This window comes from Manduca sexta, chromosome 27 (genome assembly GCF_014839805.1).
Source record: "Manduca sexta isolate Smith_Timp_Sample1 chromosome 27, JHU_Msex_v1.0, whole genome shotgun sequence".
Taxonomy (NCBI): Eukaryota; Metazoa; Arthropoda; class Insecta; order Lepidoptera; family Sphingidae; genus Manduca; species Manduca sexta.
Window position 1 is genome coordinate 19373654 of NC_051141.1, and position 17759 is coordinate 19391412.

Below are 17759 nucleotides of genomic sequence, written 5' to 3' on the forward strand. Positions count from 1 at the left end.
TATTAAATTTATAGCAATGAATACTTTCTTACTCATATGAATTTAGAATTTTCTGAACAGTTTACTAGATAAATTCTATAGAAATTTGTGATATTTCTATATTCTTGTGCCAATAAAAGACATTAACTATTCTTCTGGCATTAGTGCGATGAAACTACACATAGTGTTTTAAAAGAGTTAAAATAAGCTGTTGCTTCTTCACTATAATATTGGTGCTTTACGTCTTGATCCTTCAGCTTTATTTATATAATATTCTTATGTTAGGCTTCTTCTACTTTCTACTAGTTTAGCATTTTTATCTCTTAGTAATGCTTGGTTATTTACATCTTACAATCTAATCTCGCCGGTATCGTGGTTCAAAAAATGCTCAAATAACCTTTGTCCTTTATTTTATGATATTTCATAGCATTTATCTGGTAAAGACTAATATATAATTAATGTATAATTTTCTATAATATTTTTTTCTTCTCTTACTTGATCTAATTTCATTTCATTTTCAATCAATTTCAACTCAGTCCAGCATCCTTGCGTTTTTTTTATGAAGTTTAACTTTGTTTGCTATTATTAAGCGCATATTTAATGATTGACTTACTTCTTAATAATTTCGTTTTATTTTTTCGTTATTTGCATGTTTTTGGTGAACCAGACTCCAGAACTGCCTAAAGAATAATCTTCGTCAACAGAAAGAAAATCAACGTGAAATTAAAATGTTTTTGTTGCACCTTTTTTTTAGTAGTAGTTCTAAATTCGACATCAATCGAGCTATTTACTTTGAGTGTTGAATCACACCATGGAGAGTGACCGGGAGCAAGGCAGAAGCCGATGTGTTGTGTAGGCGGATACTTCTTACTGCCAAGTGTCTGAACGTAGTTTTTCCTTCTGGAAACTTTCCCTAATCCCAATCGTCGATCTTTGAAACAGATTCAATTTGATAACAACCAATGGTACCCATAGATAAAATGATGTAGGTATGTAAAATAATGTGAGAAGCTTTATCAATATAAGGTTCCGATAAAAGCACAGAGCCTACAAGCTGATGAAATCTTAGAGGTTCAACAACAATAACAACTATCTCTCGCAAAACAGTCCTCGCTGCCGCTTCGGTAATATTAGATGCAACTGCAGCATTGAGCCCTCCTTGATGCCAAAGGATCTCTAAATAATTGCCTCCGATACCCGTGATTTAAGGTCGTAACGGACATAAAAAAAAATATTAGACCTTTAAGCCCTTATTAAATTACGACATATATTATTGTTAACCGGGTCGTAACGGACAATAATAAGTAAGGTAACAAATATGACCAACTTGTTTTTGATATTGGAAAAAAAATTAAGGATGTAAATGCACTTTGCAATATAGTGGTCCAAAGTTACCTAGGTTATTTGGAAAAATGTACCTTAAGCCAGCCCGAAGTTTTTACATGTCTCATAAGACCTATTTTCTCAAATATTTAGCTTCAAAATATCAAATTTGTCAGGGCGTAAGGTATTTTTTTTAAAGATAGAATTATTTCATATATACCAATCGATAGAGCTCGAAAAGCCGAATCCGGCAATATATATAACTCATTTTCGCCAAAATGTCCCTTACGCCAATTGAAATTTCCGGTATCGATATAATAGTATAGATATAGATAAGGATTTAGTTGTTGCTTACCACTCCGTCTATGGGATACATTCTTTCCGGTAAAAAAAAAACATTGAGTACTTTTTTAGGATAGAGTAAGCTTAATAATAATAATAATATCAGCCCTAGACTATATACTGTCCCACTGTTGGGCACAGTCCCCTCTACTACTGAGAGGGATTAGGCCTTAGTCCACCACGCTGGCCTAGTGCGGATTAGTAGACTTCACACACCTTCGAAAATTCCTACAGAGAACTTCTCAGGTGCGCAGGTTTCCTCACAATGTTTTCCTTCACCGTTAAAGCAAGCGATAATTCACAAAGAATACACACATAATTTTAGAAAAGTCTGAGGTGTGTGCCCTTGGGATTTGAACCTGCGGCCATTGGTCTCGGCAGTCCGTTCGAACAACTAGGCTATCACCGCTTCAAGTAAGAGTAAGCTTATTCTGTGTAAAGGAGGCCCAAGTCTCGATACCCATTCCACGCTGGTACTCCAAGATATAGGCACCGCCCAGTTTGGGGACCTCTGATAAATATTGTCTACACTACACTTTTATGCAATATCAAGTTAATTTTATACGTTTCACGTGTTTATTTGCAATAAAGTTCTTATTATTAACGTTGAACTTGGATCATACATAAATCTTCGGCGGTCTTCATCTCCAAATATCATCACATAGTTTCGCACGTATCAGAAGATGTGTTAGTGACGAGGTTTTTATCTGTCATCACAGTTTGACCGCAATCTATAGTATTCCAGCCTAATATGTTCGATGGACAAAACGGTCCTCCCATGAACAAATCAGCCATTTTTATTATATTAGGGATTTTCGTCACACGAAATTAAGCCGTGCAGAATGATGCAAAACAGGCGAGCGTTGGATCGACACTCATTCGCAACGGCTTTATTGGACGCATAGGGGAGGTTCTGAATGCAAGCTCAACTGCCTTTCTGAATTTACACCGAATAATGACTGATTCCTATAAAGGATCGATTCCTCAGCGAAAATGGACCGAAATTTCTGTTGGACGGGGTAGTGGTTGAGGTTTTTTGATAGATTAATGCTTACCTACTGGTTTTTGGTATTAGCCCCTTCGGAACGAGATTTTTCATCATATACTTACTTCATCTTGCATATGTGTGATTACTAAATGTAACATACATCTTACTATTCGGATTATTTAAAATTGTTTGAAAATATTACGCAATTTAGGTACTTATTATTAGTTAAATTACTATTTATTTTGATACTTACTTTTTTATGTTTATAAATCTATTTAAAATATTAATTATTTGTTTATTTTACATTAACAAACATTTTACTGGGTTATGAGTTTTATGTTAGATGGCCATGAAGTTCAGTAATAATACAATTACAATAAGAAATACAATTACTTTACACTTTACGGTAGCTTCGTCGGTGAACTAATCAAATGTAGATTATAAAATGGCAAAAGGAACGAATTGAACCGGTGCAACAAGTTGGCAGGTGGCTTGATCCATACAGCGCGGCGCGGGATGATTACGGATCGCGGGATGAAAGTAATTACTTAACAGTAACGTCAGGAGAATATTATAATTTAAAAAGACGCGATAAAATTCGATAACTAGTTTTCGACATTTATCAGTACACCATAATAAGAAATAATCTTTATGAATTTACATCTGCTCAGTTATATATCGGTCGATTCTCTTGCTTTTTATACATGAACGGCCCAGTAACCCTTGCATCTGATGATAAGAGAAGTGGATTTCAATAGCATGTAGACTACACGAAATGATTACCCCTCGGCAGTTGATACAATTATGCCGGCCTGTTTTACCGGTTATATACAGGCTGCTCCCGGAACGGGACACACGGACCGCTATGGTAGGTTGGGGGAGGGGAGGCCGAATTACGTATCAAATAGCGGAACCTCCTTCCCCCACCTCACCCAATGCGAAACACAGATATAACAAAATTTCGATAGAAATCAAACGTCGGAGGTAGAATCGTTTGAAAAAAAAAGAAACAATGGTGGGTTTTAACATCTTATGTACGGTCGCTATGCGGGTGGATATAAACTATAACATCCTATGACTGCGGACCGTCTGGGGATGCTTGTATCTTTGACGATCGACACATTCTTTGAGCTTCACTTTGCGTAGCATCATTTGTAGGGTCACTGCCGCGCACGGATAAAAAGAAACACCTTGCCGAGCCCCGGTAAAAACACCACCAACAAGTTCGATCGAAGACCAATTTTTGGCCCAAGCGGAATCCTTGAAAATTATAACAATAGTTCAAGATACATTATATTTTATGAATGTTTAAAACTTTAAAATTAAAGGATTAATTGACGGCACATTATAGAAATACGTTTTTAATCAACTCTAGATATTGATATAGACACTTTAAAATACTTACATATAATGTGCTATAGATGTTTATTTATTTATTAGGTCGATTTCGGTACTTACTAGCAACCTTAACCTCTTCACCTTTATCGGCCTTAGCCAAATTGTCCGCCGAAGTATAAGTCAAAGCCGTCGCTGAAACTTCGGTCGAACACTAGTCGATTTCAAAAATCGGTAAAGGGATCAAAATATAAAGCTGTAGTCACGCTGTAAACATCATCCACATAATGGATGGATGGATTCAAGCGAAACTGTCACCTATCCCCATAGTAAATTAACGAGATGTGACTGAAACTTCCAAATGTCCAAATTGATTATCATCATCCATTAATCTCTTTAATTCCATTCCAGGGTATTTTCAGTTGCAAATTACTTAGCATCAGATGACGCATTCGTTCGGTTGCAGGTAGTAAAATATAATAATGTATATTTAGAGTTTACAACATTTATTTGTTTCACAATTAACTCAAAACTAAATTAGTATTTAGTATGCAATTATAACAAACACTCAACTTATTTACTAAAAGGCATAAATTTTAATTAAATTAGTTAACAAATAAGCAAAAGAGCAAGAACATAAAAATATAGCTGGTGAAATACAACGATTGTGAATGTCCGTCCGATCCTTCATCCTAAGCAAAATGTAAGCAAAAGTGTATCGCCAACGCAGTGGTCCGCTGGCCAGCCGGTTCAGTTTCGCGCCCTTTTTCTTCCTTCTTTTTTTTCGAACGACTGACCACGTCACCTTGCTCATTGTAAGGAAAACTGTATGCCTGAGAGTCCTCCAAAAAGATTTTCGAGTGTGTTAAGTCTGCCAAACCGTAATTAATCAGCGTGTTGGACAAAGGCCTAAAGCCTTCTCAGTAGACGAGTATTTTTAACATTATACATATCTTAAAAATAACAATGCATATAACAATAAAAAATCACCGTCCGATGGTGAAACTCTGCACCCAAGCCATTGGCAGTTAGGGATTTAAAGTGAGGAATCTCGTCACAACGCGTGCTGTGTCCAGCAATACTACCTTTTGCATCTGGCCTCTGACACGACGGCCAGTCGAGAGCTTCCGGAGATGTACTGTTTGTAGGTCTCTCATATGTATACGATTGCTTAATACTATATCCCATAACTTGGATATATTTATATGTAACCTGTCAGAATTCACTGAAATGGCTCATAGATGTATTGAAATCAATTGTTAAGATTAAATCTGTATAACATCTCATTAGTATTAACTGTTATGTTGTTATAATATATGTATAAATAAATAAACAAAATAAAATAAAAAAATGTGAGAGTCCGCCTGGGTACCGCAATGTTTATGTCTGCCGTCAAGCAACAGTGTATAGTCACTGTTGTGTTCCGGTTTGAAGGAAATTGTAGCCAGTGTAACTACTGGGCATAATAAGACTTAACATCTCCCGTCTGAGGATGGCGAGCGCAATGGAATACTAAACGATATTTTGTAATTCAATGTGTTGGATGGTATTTCTACTGTTTATAGGCTGTCGTATCGCTTACCATCAAGCGAACGGCAAGCTCGTCTCGTCATTTAAAGCAATAAAAAAATGTTGTTCGATACTCTTTAATATCAATACATGGACAGAAACGGCATTCGATACAATAATTGTAGAGTCCCTCATATAGAGACGTCTCACATGTTAGTAACCTCGTGTGCCAAGTCTAAATATTTAGACATTTTATCTTTTTCGGCCTTAACAAAGTTATCGTCATGCGGAATGGTGACATCAACAAGTGTTTCCCGGCGCGACAATCGATCTGCTATCACAATATCAAGCTCATTGGCAAGAAGAGTCCTGTATGTGAAAATAGATCGATTCCAGTACAGCGTTGCATGATCATTTACGAGAACTGATATACTGGTAATATGGAACTTCAGAAGTCACAAGACCATATTATTGGTATTTGGAGATTCAATAATTCGACGAATGCTGAGAAGGTACCCATGTCATAGAGAGTCATAATATTGATGCGAGCCCAGTGTGCTTGCTCTGCATCAGATTGAATTTCTGCCCAGCAACCTTGAGCAAGGTATAGAATACATCTTGTGGCACGCATTCGTATCTCGGTGATGGCTACGTCAAGATGCTCCAATAGTTTCATTATAACTGTTCTTTGTTGTTTATTTGATAGTCTCTGCTAACTGGATACCAAAGAGCAATTTACTGGTATATGATCTTCACTGGTTGTGTCCACGCAAGTACTCACCGTTATATTTATTTAGATTGTTTGTAAAATTATTCCAATAGTTTTATTTTCTACTTATAATTTTAAAATGATTTCGAAAAGAGATTACTCAGTTAATCTTTTTCTTTTAATGTTTGATCAGCGATGTTTGTTTTTCCCACGGTCCGGTTTAAATATTTATTTCAATGTTTCTACGATTTTGATGATTCTTTGTGTTGGGTTTGGTACAGCTTTATTAAGCTACTTACATATATCTTTTGATTTTTTCGAACATGCAGCATGGCGCTTCTCAAAGTCAAATATGTTAGGAATGATTCTGTTAGGTTTAATTTACATCCGGTTTTTAGCGTTCCGTACCGAAAAAGAAAAAAACTGAACCCTTATAGGATCACTTTGTTGTCCATCCGTCCGTACGTCCGTCTGTCAAGACCCTTTTTCTCAGAAACGCGTGAGGGTATTAAGCTGAAATTTATATCAAATACTGTGGTCTACTATCCCTTAGAGCTGTGAAAAAATCAAACTTCTAAGCCGACGCAATCAAAAGATACAAGCAAATTTTCGAAACTCACGAGGGAATCAAAACCTACAAGGTACTTTCCGTGAACTCAGAATCTTAAAATTTGGTACGAAGCAACGTCTTATAGTATAGATAAAGGAAAAATTGCGAAATCCGTACATTTTTAGACCTATGTCTTTAATTTATGCTCCTCCCGCTTTCCATATTGTAATGTTATGGATTGCATTTTGCAATAAAATACTATAACTATGACTCGATTGTCGCGATGAGTGAACTTTTACTTATCTACAGGTTTGTACGAGACCCTCGGTGCGCGAGTCCGACTAGCAATTGGCCGGTTTTTAACTTAAAAAGAAAATATTAAATCTTTTTAACAAACATAAACGATTTCCAAAATGCTTTCAAACCAAAAATCATTTCACTTTATATTTATTTAACTCTCATATCTCGCCTTTTATCCTTAGGGGGTAGGCAGAGTTGTAACCAGGGCAACCATTTTTCTATATCCTCCGTCCCATAATGTGATAGGGGACGAGCCTATCACTATATCGGACCGAAAAATATTCTAATATTATTACCCAGACTCTAATCTGGGTTGATTATGAGCAGAACACCCCAATATCTATTTGCTTGACCTGGGATCGAACCCAGGACCTCAGAATTTTCAAGAAAGTGATTAATAAGATACTAATACAAGCAATGTACTCTTCTTTGTAATTTGTATTGCAGTATTTTATATGCAATAATATGTATATTTTTTTATCTCTTCCTAATTTTAATCGACAGCTAAGTTAAATAATTACATATACATATAATACATAATAATATCAGCCTTGTATTTATATACTGTCCCACTGCTGGGCACGTGCCTCCTCTGCTACTGCGACGGATTAGGCCTTAGTCCACCACAATGGCCTAATGCGGTTTGGTAAACTTCACACACCCTCAAAATTCCAATAGGGAATTTCTCAGGTATGCAAATTTCCTCACGATGTTTTCCTTCACCGTTAAAACAAGCGATAATTCACAAAAGAAACACACATCATTTTAGAAAAGTCAGAGGTGTGTGCTCTAGGCATTTAAACCTGCAGACATTCGTCTCGGCAGTCCATTCCACACCCAACTAGGCTATCGCCGCTTACGAAATCAATGTTTAACCTATAGATTTAATGTACATACCTATAAACATAAAACAGACATGCCAAAACTTATCAACCCGTGTATAAAGCTATTATTTTTTGGTTCCTAGCGGTTTAATTTCAGTTATGATAGATGTCCAATGACCTTAACTCGTCTGCGTTATTAGTTTTAAGTAATTTTAGCGGATATTAATCATTTTCAGTGTCATGGGTTTTGTAATCAACTGTAATTACCGTATCGTGACGGGCGCCTTTTAGTTCGACCGATGGAAGTAATTTATAACTCATGCAAATATTTGCGCATTATAGTAATGGAGTCAATAAATAATCGCTTAGTTGCGTACAAGGGCAGTAAAGGATAGGTCGTGGCGCATCTTCGCGTGCGACGGATCCGTAAAATAATGTTTCAAACGGATCTTATAAAGAAGTTATAGACCTGTGTCTAATGTTTGTTAATTACTTCTGCAAAAAAAAATACTAGTAAAAATGTAATAAGTGGAAGAAAGTTAAATATTTCTGGCGAAATTGGGTTGGTCAGTTTGTTTATAACGCATCACGCCAGAACTACTCCTTGGATTATAAATCTAGTTACTGAAATATATAAAGCTGTATTTTGAGTAACATTTAGTGGGTTTTTATTAATATCTCTCTATAAACTTTAAATAAAACATTTCAGTTTCAAACTCGACACCATACCGCGGCCCCGTTGTACTAATTCTTTGCCATGCGTATCTTATAAGTTCAGCAGCTCATATCCTTAAGAGCATAACGAATGAAATGTAAGATTATTTATGACTGAACATATTTCAATGCTTATTTCTTGGAAAATATTTTATCTTATTTCATCCAAAAGCCACTTACCGTAACTAAATCTAATAACGATATCTCGGTTCGTACTGACTGTTTATTTTATGAAAATCGACCTATGGAATCAAAAAATATATATTTTAATATTTAGCACGAAACAAGAAACGGTATGATAGGCGCGTAAGATCTTAATCTACACGGATCAATATTCTAATAATTTTCCAGTGTCTATACTATATTATTTGTTTAGTTGTACGTAAAAGGTTTGGAAACTATCCACAGTTTTTGTAGGCATCGTATATTCGTATCGATGTTAAAAACATAAATTCTAGTTTCATTTTTGGCTGTTATTTGTTTGCTTTTTTCCAAAAATTGTTGAGAGGATTTTGATTGAACTTTCATTGATAGAGAAGCGTAAACATAGAATAACATTTTATACCGGGAACCGATTTTAAGTTTAACTGAGTGGTGAACTCAAAAATATACCTTATTTACGGATCAAAAAAACATATACAAAATATCGACGTATTTCTCAATTATTTAGTAATTTAACGATGAATGATTAATGATTCCTGACTCGCGAAACACCTTTAGGTTGCAATAAACACCCACCTGTATACTGATTAGATTACCCAATGATGATGATGATGAATGGAAAAATATAGCACCTGTGAGGGTCGATGACGACAAACATACGATTTTAGACAACCGGTTGAACTTTAATGTTTAAACCTTGCAGTAGAACCAGTTCTGATGTAAGTATGCAGTCAGGAACCCCCCTGAGAAGATCAGAGGTACGCTCACCGAGGCTGCTGCCCCCCATCAGAAATGGAGATGCGGCTTGTTCTGGTAAATATATCGCTGATCATGCATCTTAACCGTGCTGATTGTTTTTAAAGTAATTCTTTAAAAACATGAAAAGGAAAATATTGTAAGGAATTAACTAAACGTAGGTAGGTCTTCAAATTCGCTTAAAGTAATATCGGAAGTATATGCAGTCAGCCGACCCGCACTAGGCTATTGGTGGATAAAGGCCTTAACCCTCTCAGTAGTAGAGGAGGCCTGTGCTCAGCAATAGACAGGGTTAATATGGCTATTATTTTGTAAATAATACTCTTATAAATTAATACTTTAGCGTAGTTTTCATTTCTGAATAAAAGTTAATCATACGTTGGGCTGATCATCATCATGCGGATCATTATTCACGTCTTCTCATTTAACTTACACTTGGGCTTCACTTTACTGCACCTGATGTACACGGAACAAACTTTTCTATGCTAAAATGAAACTCTATATTTTATTTACACGACTGCAACTTTTTAATTGCTGCATGTTAAAGAAAGTTTGTATGTTTGTTTACTTCTCGCGATATACATGTTCTGATAAAATTAAATAAAATGCTTTATTCATTACGTAGGTAAACATGGTTGCACTTATGATAAGTCAAGGTATACGAGGATATTTAATTAGTACTCAAATTAGGTCGCTTATATAACTGCAGACATTTTATATTGGACAAAAAATAAATGAAAGACAAAAAGTAAAAAAAAAGCCAGTTCGGGCTGGCAAAAAATATGAATTAAATAAGATGTATATAATATTAATAAAGATAAGGGGAAGAACGCAATATTGGGAACTAGCATTTGTGAATCACTTGATGCTAAACGATCACTCGAAGCACCCACTTATTAGCAAGGGGTGTTATTGTATTTCCGGATATTTAATTATATAGATAAATGTTCTATGGACACAATAAACCGACCAATTCTATGAAACATTGGAACCAGCTCGGAGAAGGTGCCTTGTTCATATTCCATGTAAACGTTAATTGGCCTCATTCTACCCGTTTTTCGCGATGATTCCAATCTTCGCTAGAAAGAAGCTATCCTCCTGTATTCGAGAGCTACGTCTTATGATCCGTTTGCAGCAACGCAAATTGATAATTATAAATACAATAATAAGTAGCCATTGCTAGTGGTGAGATATATTTTATATCCACCCGGATAGCGACCACCGTGCGCAAGGCATTAAAACCCGCCTTAGTCGCTCAGGTAATTGTGTCGCGTTCCGAGATCAGCCTGTATATCCGGTTCCAACAGGCCGGCATAATTGTGTCGACTGCTGAGGGGTAATCATCTCTCGCCAGTCGACACTCTATTGGACCCCACTTCACTTACCATCACATGCAGCGGGGTTACGTTGTCGCGCACGTATAAAAATCATTCTTTTTAAACTTGACTAGTTGATTAGGCAGTATATCATGTCAATCACGAATTTCAAACTACTGTTTTTGCACTGCACCGCACTCAACACTCTGATATTAGACGACCTCATAATGGCCAGTAATTATAACGCTTCAATACCTTTGAAATAAAACTATTATTACGAATTGTATCGTGGTTTTTTCTATAAATTCCGTAAAAATAGTTTTATTTCAGTGTTTAACATTCGCGGAAACATAAGAAATCAGTTATAAACACCATATTTGTTCTCCACAAGCGAGAATTAACATCTATTTATTGCCTATGTTCTGTACGAGAAATATGATTGATTTTTTCCGACGACTTCAACAATCATCGTCAACTATTTTGCACAAAACATTAATAATAATATAACCATCGCTTGAATCACTCCGTCCATTTATGAATACCGTATGAAAATATGTTCGGTAGTGTTTAAGTTGATCGCGTTCACGGAGACGGTGGAGGGACTTTGTTTTATAATATGTAAGGATTTGTAAGCGGCTTGTGTTACATACTTGCTTTCTTGGGCTTGCGGTGGTGTGGCGGCGAAATGTGCGTATTCGTCACTTCCTTGCAACATGGTTGAGGACAAGTACTGACACATACGTCATAGTGGACGGGTGTTGCTCGTGGACTGGTCTGCCCACTTCGCTTACTATCTCAAAAATGAAAGGTGATGGTGGTACACTCGTAAACATTAAACTATTTTGCGAGTAAATAAATGAGTCATTGTCATTTATTTTTGTCATGCACTGTACTTTACACCGTGACTGGTTTTAAAAAGCAGACCAGTTATTTGCGCGTTCTTCGGTGAGAACTGCTTTTCGAGTAGTTAACTTAATATTGACGGAATCTGTAAATATATAACATGTTACAGGTTCTAAATAATTTATTTCATTTAAATTCGTGCAGAATGCGATCACCATACACAAAATATATACTTATAAGTAGGCTTACCATAATTACGAAGAGTCAAACCGGGACGCAGAAGAGAAAGAGGCTCATTTTCATTTTGCTGCAGTCAGTATCACTCGTTCTCGCTCGCTTTTGTTTCATCTTTGGCGCGGGTGGCGCGGGCGGCGCGGCGGGGGAACGATTGGTTGGGGTGTCGGTGCTGTTCAAGTTTGACCGGGACGCCGGGACAGGGATCTCAAACCGGGACTATCCCGGTCAAACCGGGACGTATGGTAAGCCTACTTATAAGTGTGTCGCGATCAGGGATTCCGGATCAATACATGAATTTATGGTTTCGAACAGGCTATAATTGTGTTGACTGACCAAGGATAGTCATCACTCGTTAATCGATATTATGGACTCCATTCATTTACCACGAGGTTGCTGTAGCCACATTACAGTGTTCGTAAAAAAACTTGGTGCAGGTAACAACACTCCAGTAGTCCACAAGTCTTCCGAGCATAGGTGGTCGCGCTACCACGCCGGGTGCATGGTCAAGCACCCACTGTACTTGGACTGGTCTGCTGTCAGGACTGCGAAGAAAATGGGAGGTATGATAAAAATAAAATAATTTTTTTTGCACCAACCAAATATACACAATTAGAGGTTATGTCGTCTCTTTTTAAATATAGCAATACGTGTATTAAGAGACAGTGCTCTTCCATCTCTATTGTAAACTATAAATTGAAATTTGGGCAGTTACACATACGATTTAAATTCCATTACTTTATTTTTACATATAAAGTTTGTGAGGTTATTATATGAAGGGTTGTTAACCGTGGTGCACAAATTGCCAGCTGAAGTATGATAGTGTTATTTTACAAATGTAGTATTTACAGCACCCATTTGTGTTATCGTATATTGCTTTCATTTTTGTAAATATTGGGGTCATATTAGTGCCTTATGTTTTACAATTTTACCACCCAAGTGTCACCGGATATACAACAGCAGTATCATCAGCAAATGAAAACAGTTTGCCAAAGACATTCGCATGATATATAGATTATTTATATAGGTTCAAAATAGCATGGGGGTCAAGGACACTGTCCTGAGGATTATGATGTATTTCGATAATTGCATTAGTATGAATGTAATAGTTATAGAAAATGACGCATAAATTGGTAAAAGGTAAAAGGTAAAATGCATATTGTATACATTATGTTTGGGAGTAAGAAAATGGTGACACAAAGCTAATACGCCTTAATTTAATTAGACAAAGTTCCAATTAGAAGCATAATCTTCAAGCGTTTGCTTGCGAATCTAATTAGATGAAAAGCCTTTCGCTCACATTGAATGTAAAATAATACACAAGTATTTATATCTTACAGAAGAACGTAGGTTTTAATATGTGTAAACATTTCTACAGTTCGTAAACTACAATAACAAATAGAGATAATTTAAATAATAATACTCCTCCAATGGTTGCTCACTTCGAATAATTTTACTATAATTCTCGAATTTTCAAGACATTAACTAAATAGCATTTCATAGATAACTATTTTTTTTCAGGCAATAATTCAAAATGCATGAAGGCTCAGTCTTTGGCGTCGTTTAAAGGTAGACTAACACAATTTTGATATTTATTTCCTTTCGCTATCGTAGACTTACACAATACTTACGATCCGTGTTAAAGGAAGCGATGTTATGTCGGAGTATCCGACCCGCCGAATTTCCTCTAAAGCTAGTTGTTCGCTTTACTGACTCCATGGAATTTCACTCCCTTGGGACATGCATTAAAGGAATCCTTTCATAGTGCTCTTATATACGTCATGTAAGAAAATCGCGTGCAAAGATATTTTAGACTTTTTAAATTCAGCGGTGTTACCTGTCAATCGATTAATCATTCAGACAATCGATAATTATGTAAACAATGCAAAAGTATGGATTAAATGAAAAGATTGGAAATGTTGATTTAACATTGTTTTCTAGAAGGCGAACAACAAGAGAATGTGGCTCAATATTTGGACAATAATAAAGAGTTTTTGGATAACTACGTGTCTGAGCGGGTTGACCAGGATCTGCTGGAGAAATGGCTCGCAAAGAAGATGAAAACTAGCTGTGTAAGAGTAGCATTTCTTTTTATGTTACGCACTGTTTTTTTCGGCGCAGGGCAGGTACATGATATATCACCCAATTTTTATTCAAAATATTCTACATTCGGATTTTTTCAGAATTACAAGGGCCGTATGAGAAGTACTTGATTTAAGCGGGAAAATTAGAAACATAGGTTTTTTAAAGTATTATACTCCTACGACTTATATACACTTTCCGACTCTCTCATCGTGGTCCTTACTACCTTAAGGATTAAGTTATATTTAGGCTAAGAAAATAGTTTAAAATCGGATGGACCTACATCAGATTACGGCGCTTGAGTAACAATTCAGAACCATACCTATGGATCTCTGCCACGGTTTTATCAATGTGTGAATTTGCACATAGTTGTGACCCAAGACTTCTCTTTTTTATAAAACCAGTCTCTTTAATTTCTTATTATAAACATTGAAATAGTAACCAAAATTTACGTCTTTTTATGTAGTCAATCTTAATTATAAATTGGATGTCAAAAAACTAATTCCATTTTTCAACTGATAAAACCACTAATTCTCTTTGGAAAGAGTGACCGTGGTCTTTCCACTGTATTCGATTAACTAATTTTACTTCTCTAATCTTAGAAATTCTAGAATATTTTTTTATTTCCAAAGTGATTGATCGAGGTTCCATCTATAACCATAAATCTTTCGATAGATTAAAATAAAATACTTTATTTATCACGTAAGCGAACAAAGTTGCACTTATGATACGTCAAAACAACGTATAAGAATAATTATTATTATTTCTAAACAACTATTACAATTACTTATATAACTATTTAAGCTGATTTCGATGCGTCAGCGTCAATCAGGCCAAAGCAGTTACGAGAACACGTTAGTTGAACGCGCTGAATGCGACGTCAGCAGCCACGACTTGAAAAAGTGCAATTTACTGGTGATAGCACACAATGTGTTCATTGAGTCGATATGCCAATACAATCAGTTATCTGGTTATCGCCGATGAAATAAAGTTATAGCGCAATTCTATTCTACTTTCTTGTTGGCGATTAATTTATACAAGGTCGCCCACTCGGTGTATGTTCAGTATCCTTTTAACTAATAAAGTAAATATCTTTCAGTTTAAAGTCCTGTAGGAAGGTCCTAAACTACGTTATATTTGCTACATTCTCGAAAATCGTCGACTTTTTCTACGTTAACGCATGTGAGATTGGCACTAATAAATAAAGCAATGTAATTTTGTTATGGTCACTACTAGGGTGTGTAGCTTTAAAACTAAGACAGTTTTAATAATATAATACATCTACCGATCTACGTTAAGCCAAGTACTTTTCATACAGAATCGGTCCGACATTTTATAATGTCTCAGCCAAATTTTCGTTACCTACACCGCTTCCTTAAAGGTCCCGTGATTAAGAAGATCGGATAAGAATTAGTTATATAAAAAACAGTCAAATATGCATCAACCTTGAAGCTGTACCATGAACCTAAAATTATCTCAAGTTACTATGCCAGTTGTATCAGCACAAAATTTCGTACAAACCATTACATCTATTTGTTACAGACGAATCAATTAGCACACAATAAGACATTACAGAGACCGTACAAGGACGCGGGATGCTATAAACATATATTTATGGTAGGTAACTGCATGCTAACTGTTGTCATGTTATTAACCGACCCGGCTGTGTAACAATGATCCGCCATAACATGGCCGAGCTGTGGTCGATGGGAGAGTAATTACAGTACTCTAATTTAAGGCATCGTGTGTGATCCGAGGCTGTTTTGTTCCTCTTGGTCTCGCGGTGTGAGATTTGGATTTTCCGGTCTCAGGTTTGGGTCCCAGATTGGGATGTAATTTTGAATTTACTGACGATTTAGCTTGCGGATCCTGATGTTTGAAAAGCGGTCAAAGCACGCTTGTAAATGTGTCTTGTGATCCCACATTGTAATGAAAAAAATAAGGGAAATAATTGGCGGAATAAGAAAATTAATTTTGAATAATCGGACCACCAACAGCTAAAAAATTTTAAAAAAGTTGTATAATTGTAAAATGTAGGTAGATATTGTAACTTTGACTTTACGGATGAACAACACCTCAGTCTCCCCCGTGACCATGAAGGCTGCAGTCTTCGAAACGTCGGGAGAAAAATAAAAATTAGTTTAATTTCAATTAATTTTGAAGTTTTAAATGAAATCTGATTTAATTCTATAAGTTCCTGACGTAAAGAAAACAGTGAAAAGCTTAATCTCCGATTTGTTTATTATCTTTAATAATAGACTAAAGGGAGTTTATAACAGAAAAGAGTTGGCGCGCATCACAAAAAGAAAAATAAACGTTGAGATCTAATCCTATAAGACCGTCGATAATTAGTTACTAAACAGAATTAACGTTCAATATTGTATGAAATATTTTTTTAGGAAACACCTTTATCTTCTTAAAGCAACACTAAACTATTTTTTCAGGATCTGCTTAAAAACTTGAAGGATGATCCGAATGAGCACACGGTCCTCTGGGAGCTCGCGAAATGTATCACTTCCTGCATTGGGGTTGACGCCTATCGGGTTTACAAATTGTTCCCGGATCACCCCACATTCGTGCAGTATTTTAAAATGGATCATGTGAAGGTAACCTTACAAAAAAGATTAATACATCAATCATAAACATTATCTATACATATAATAAAATCGTTGATTTTCTGTGTGTACAGCAGCAGTTTGTAGTCACTATTGTGTTCCGGTGTGAAGGACTTTGTAGCCAGTGTAACTACTGGACATAGACTTAATATCTCACGTCTCAGGATGGCGAGCGCAGTGGAATACCAAACAATACTTTGTAATTCAAGGTGTTGGATGGTGTTTCTACTGTTTATGGTTGGTTGTATCGCTTACCATCAGGCGAACGGCAAGTTCGTTTCGTCATTCAAAGCAGTAAAAAATATATATACATTTTTTGAAAAACAACCTTTAAGACACAAGGCATAGGAAATAGGACGTAATTATATTCGGCGCGTTTTATGAAAATAAATAAAATACTAAAAACATACTTCGTTATTTAAGTTGCTCGTTAATAATAAAAAATTAGTATGATAACTGCTTCGGTGACATAGTAAGACTATCACGCTTAGGTCTCAGTTTCGAATCCTAAATCGGATAAAGCGATATTGTGTTTCGTACTCAGTATTACCTCTGAGTCTGAAAATGTGCTCGGTAAATGGCAATAGTCCTATTATTTGGAACCTAACATAGCTTGCGAATTATGGCCGAGTTACACCTCTACCTACCCCTGTAAAGGGAAAAAGGCGTATTGTTATGTACCTATGTGTGACGTGCTACTCAATTAACTTATGGTGGAAATTTTGTCTATAAATAAATGATGACTGGCGTTTATCTACTCGTAGCGTTGAAGTACCTAAATGGTAAATCACTCCGTCAGTTAACACTGAATGCAATATCTTGCAAACATCAGCCCTCAAGAAGATATTTAATGTCATAAAGCCAGTAATTGCACTGACAATGACAGCTTAATCACTTTTTTTAAGTCGCCGCAAAAGCAACCAGCTCCAAAGATCCTTCTCCGAGCTGAGCAGCAACAAGTTGCCTTGGTCCTGGAAATCGCTAAAAACGCCACCTGTCGACGACTTTCAAGAACCGACGACCCTGCTAAGTTCCCGGAGATGGCTACATCACTCGTCAAGACTTTTGGCATTAAAGCCGGGGTGAGTTTAAAAGATTTTTGTCGCATGATAATTTACGTAATATGACAGTTAGGTTTTCGTTATTTTTTATGACATCAGATGTTATCAATCTAAATA

General features: G+C 36.1%; 1 protein-coding gene across 3 annotated transcripts in view; it reads left to right on the forward strand.

Annotated features, from left to right (window-relative positions):
• The window catches only part of LOC115440531 (probable 3',5'-cyclic phosphodiesterase pde-5), a 33393-nt gene that overhangs the window by 7932 nt on the left and 7702 nt on the right, over positions 1 to 17759 (forward strand). The window contains exons 2-8 of one of the 3 annotated variants that reach the window (XM_030164877.1): positions 9439 to 9548; positions 12322 to 12447; positions 13406 to 13453; positions 13826 to 13956; positions 15509 to 15583; positions 16411 to 16572; positions 17487 to 17663. In XM_030164877.1, coding sequence (XP_030020737.1) covers positions 9461 to 9548; positions 12322 to 12447; positions 13406 to 13453; positions 13826 to 13956; positions 15509 to 15583; positions 16411 to 16572; positions 17487 to 17663 — 807 coding nt within the window. In that variant the 5' untranslated portion in view covers positions 9439 to 9460. The remainder of the gene's footprint in view (positions 1 to 9438; positions 9549 to 12321; positions 12448 to 13405; positions 13454 to 13825; positions 13957 to 15508; positions 15584 to 16410; positions 16573 to 17486; positions 17664 to 17759) is intronic. The other 2 variants (XM_030164880.1, XM_030164882.1) reach the window with 2 other exon arrangements.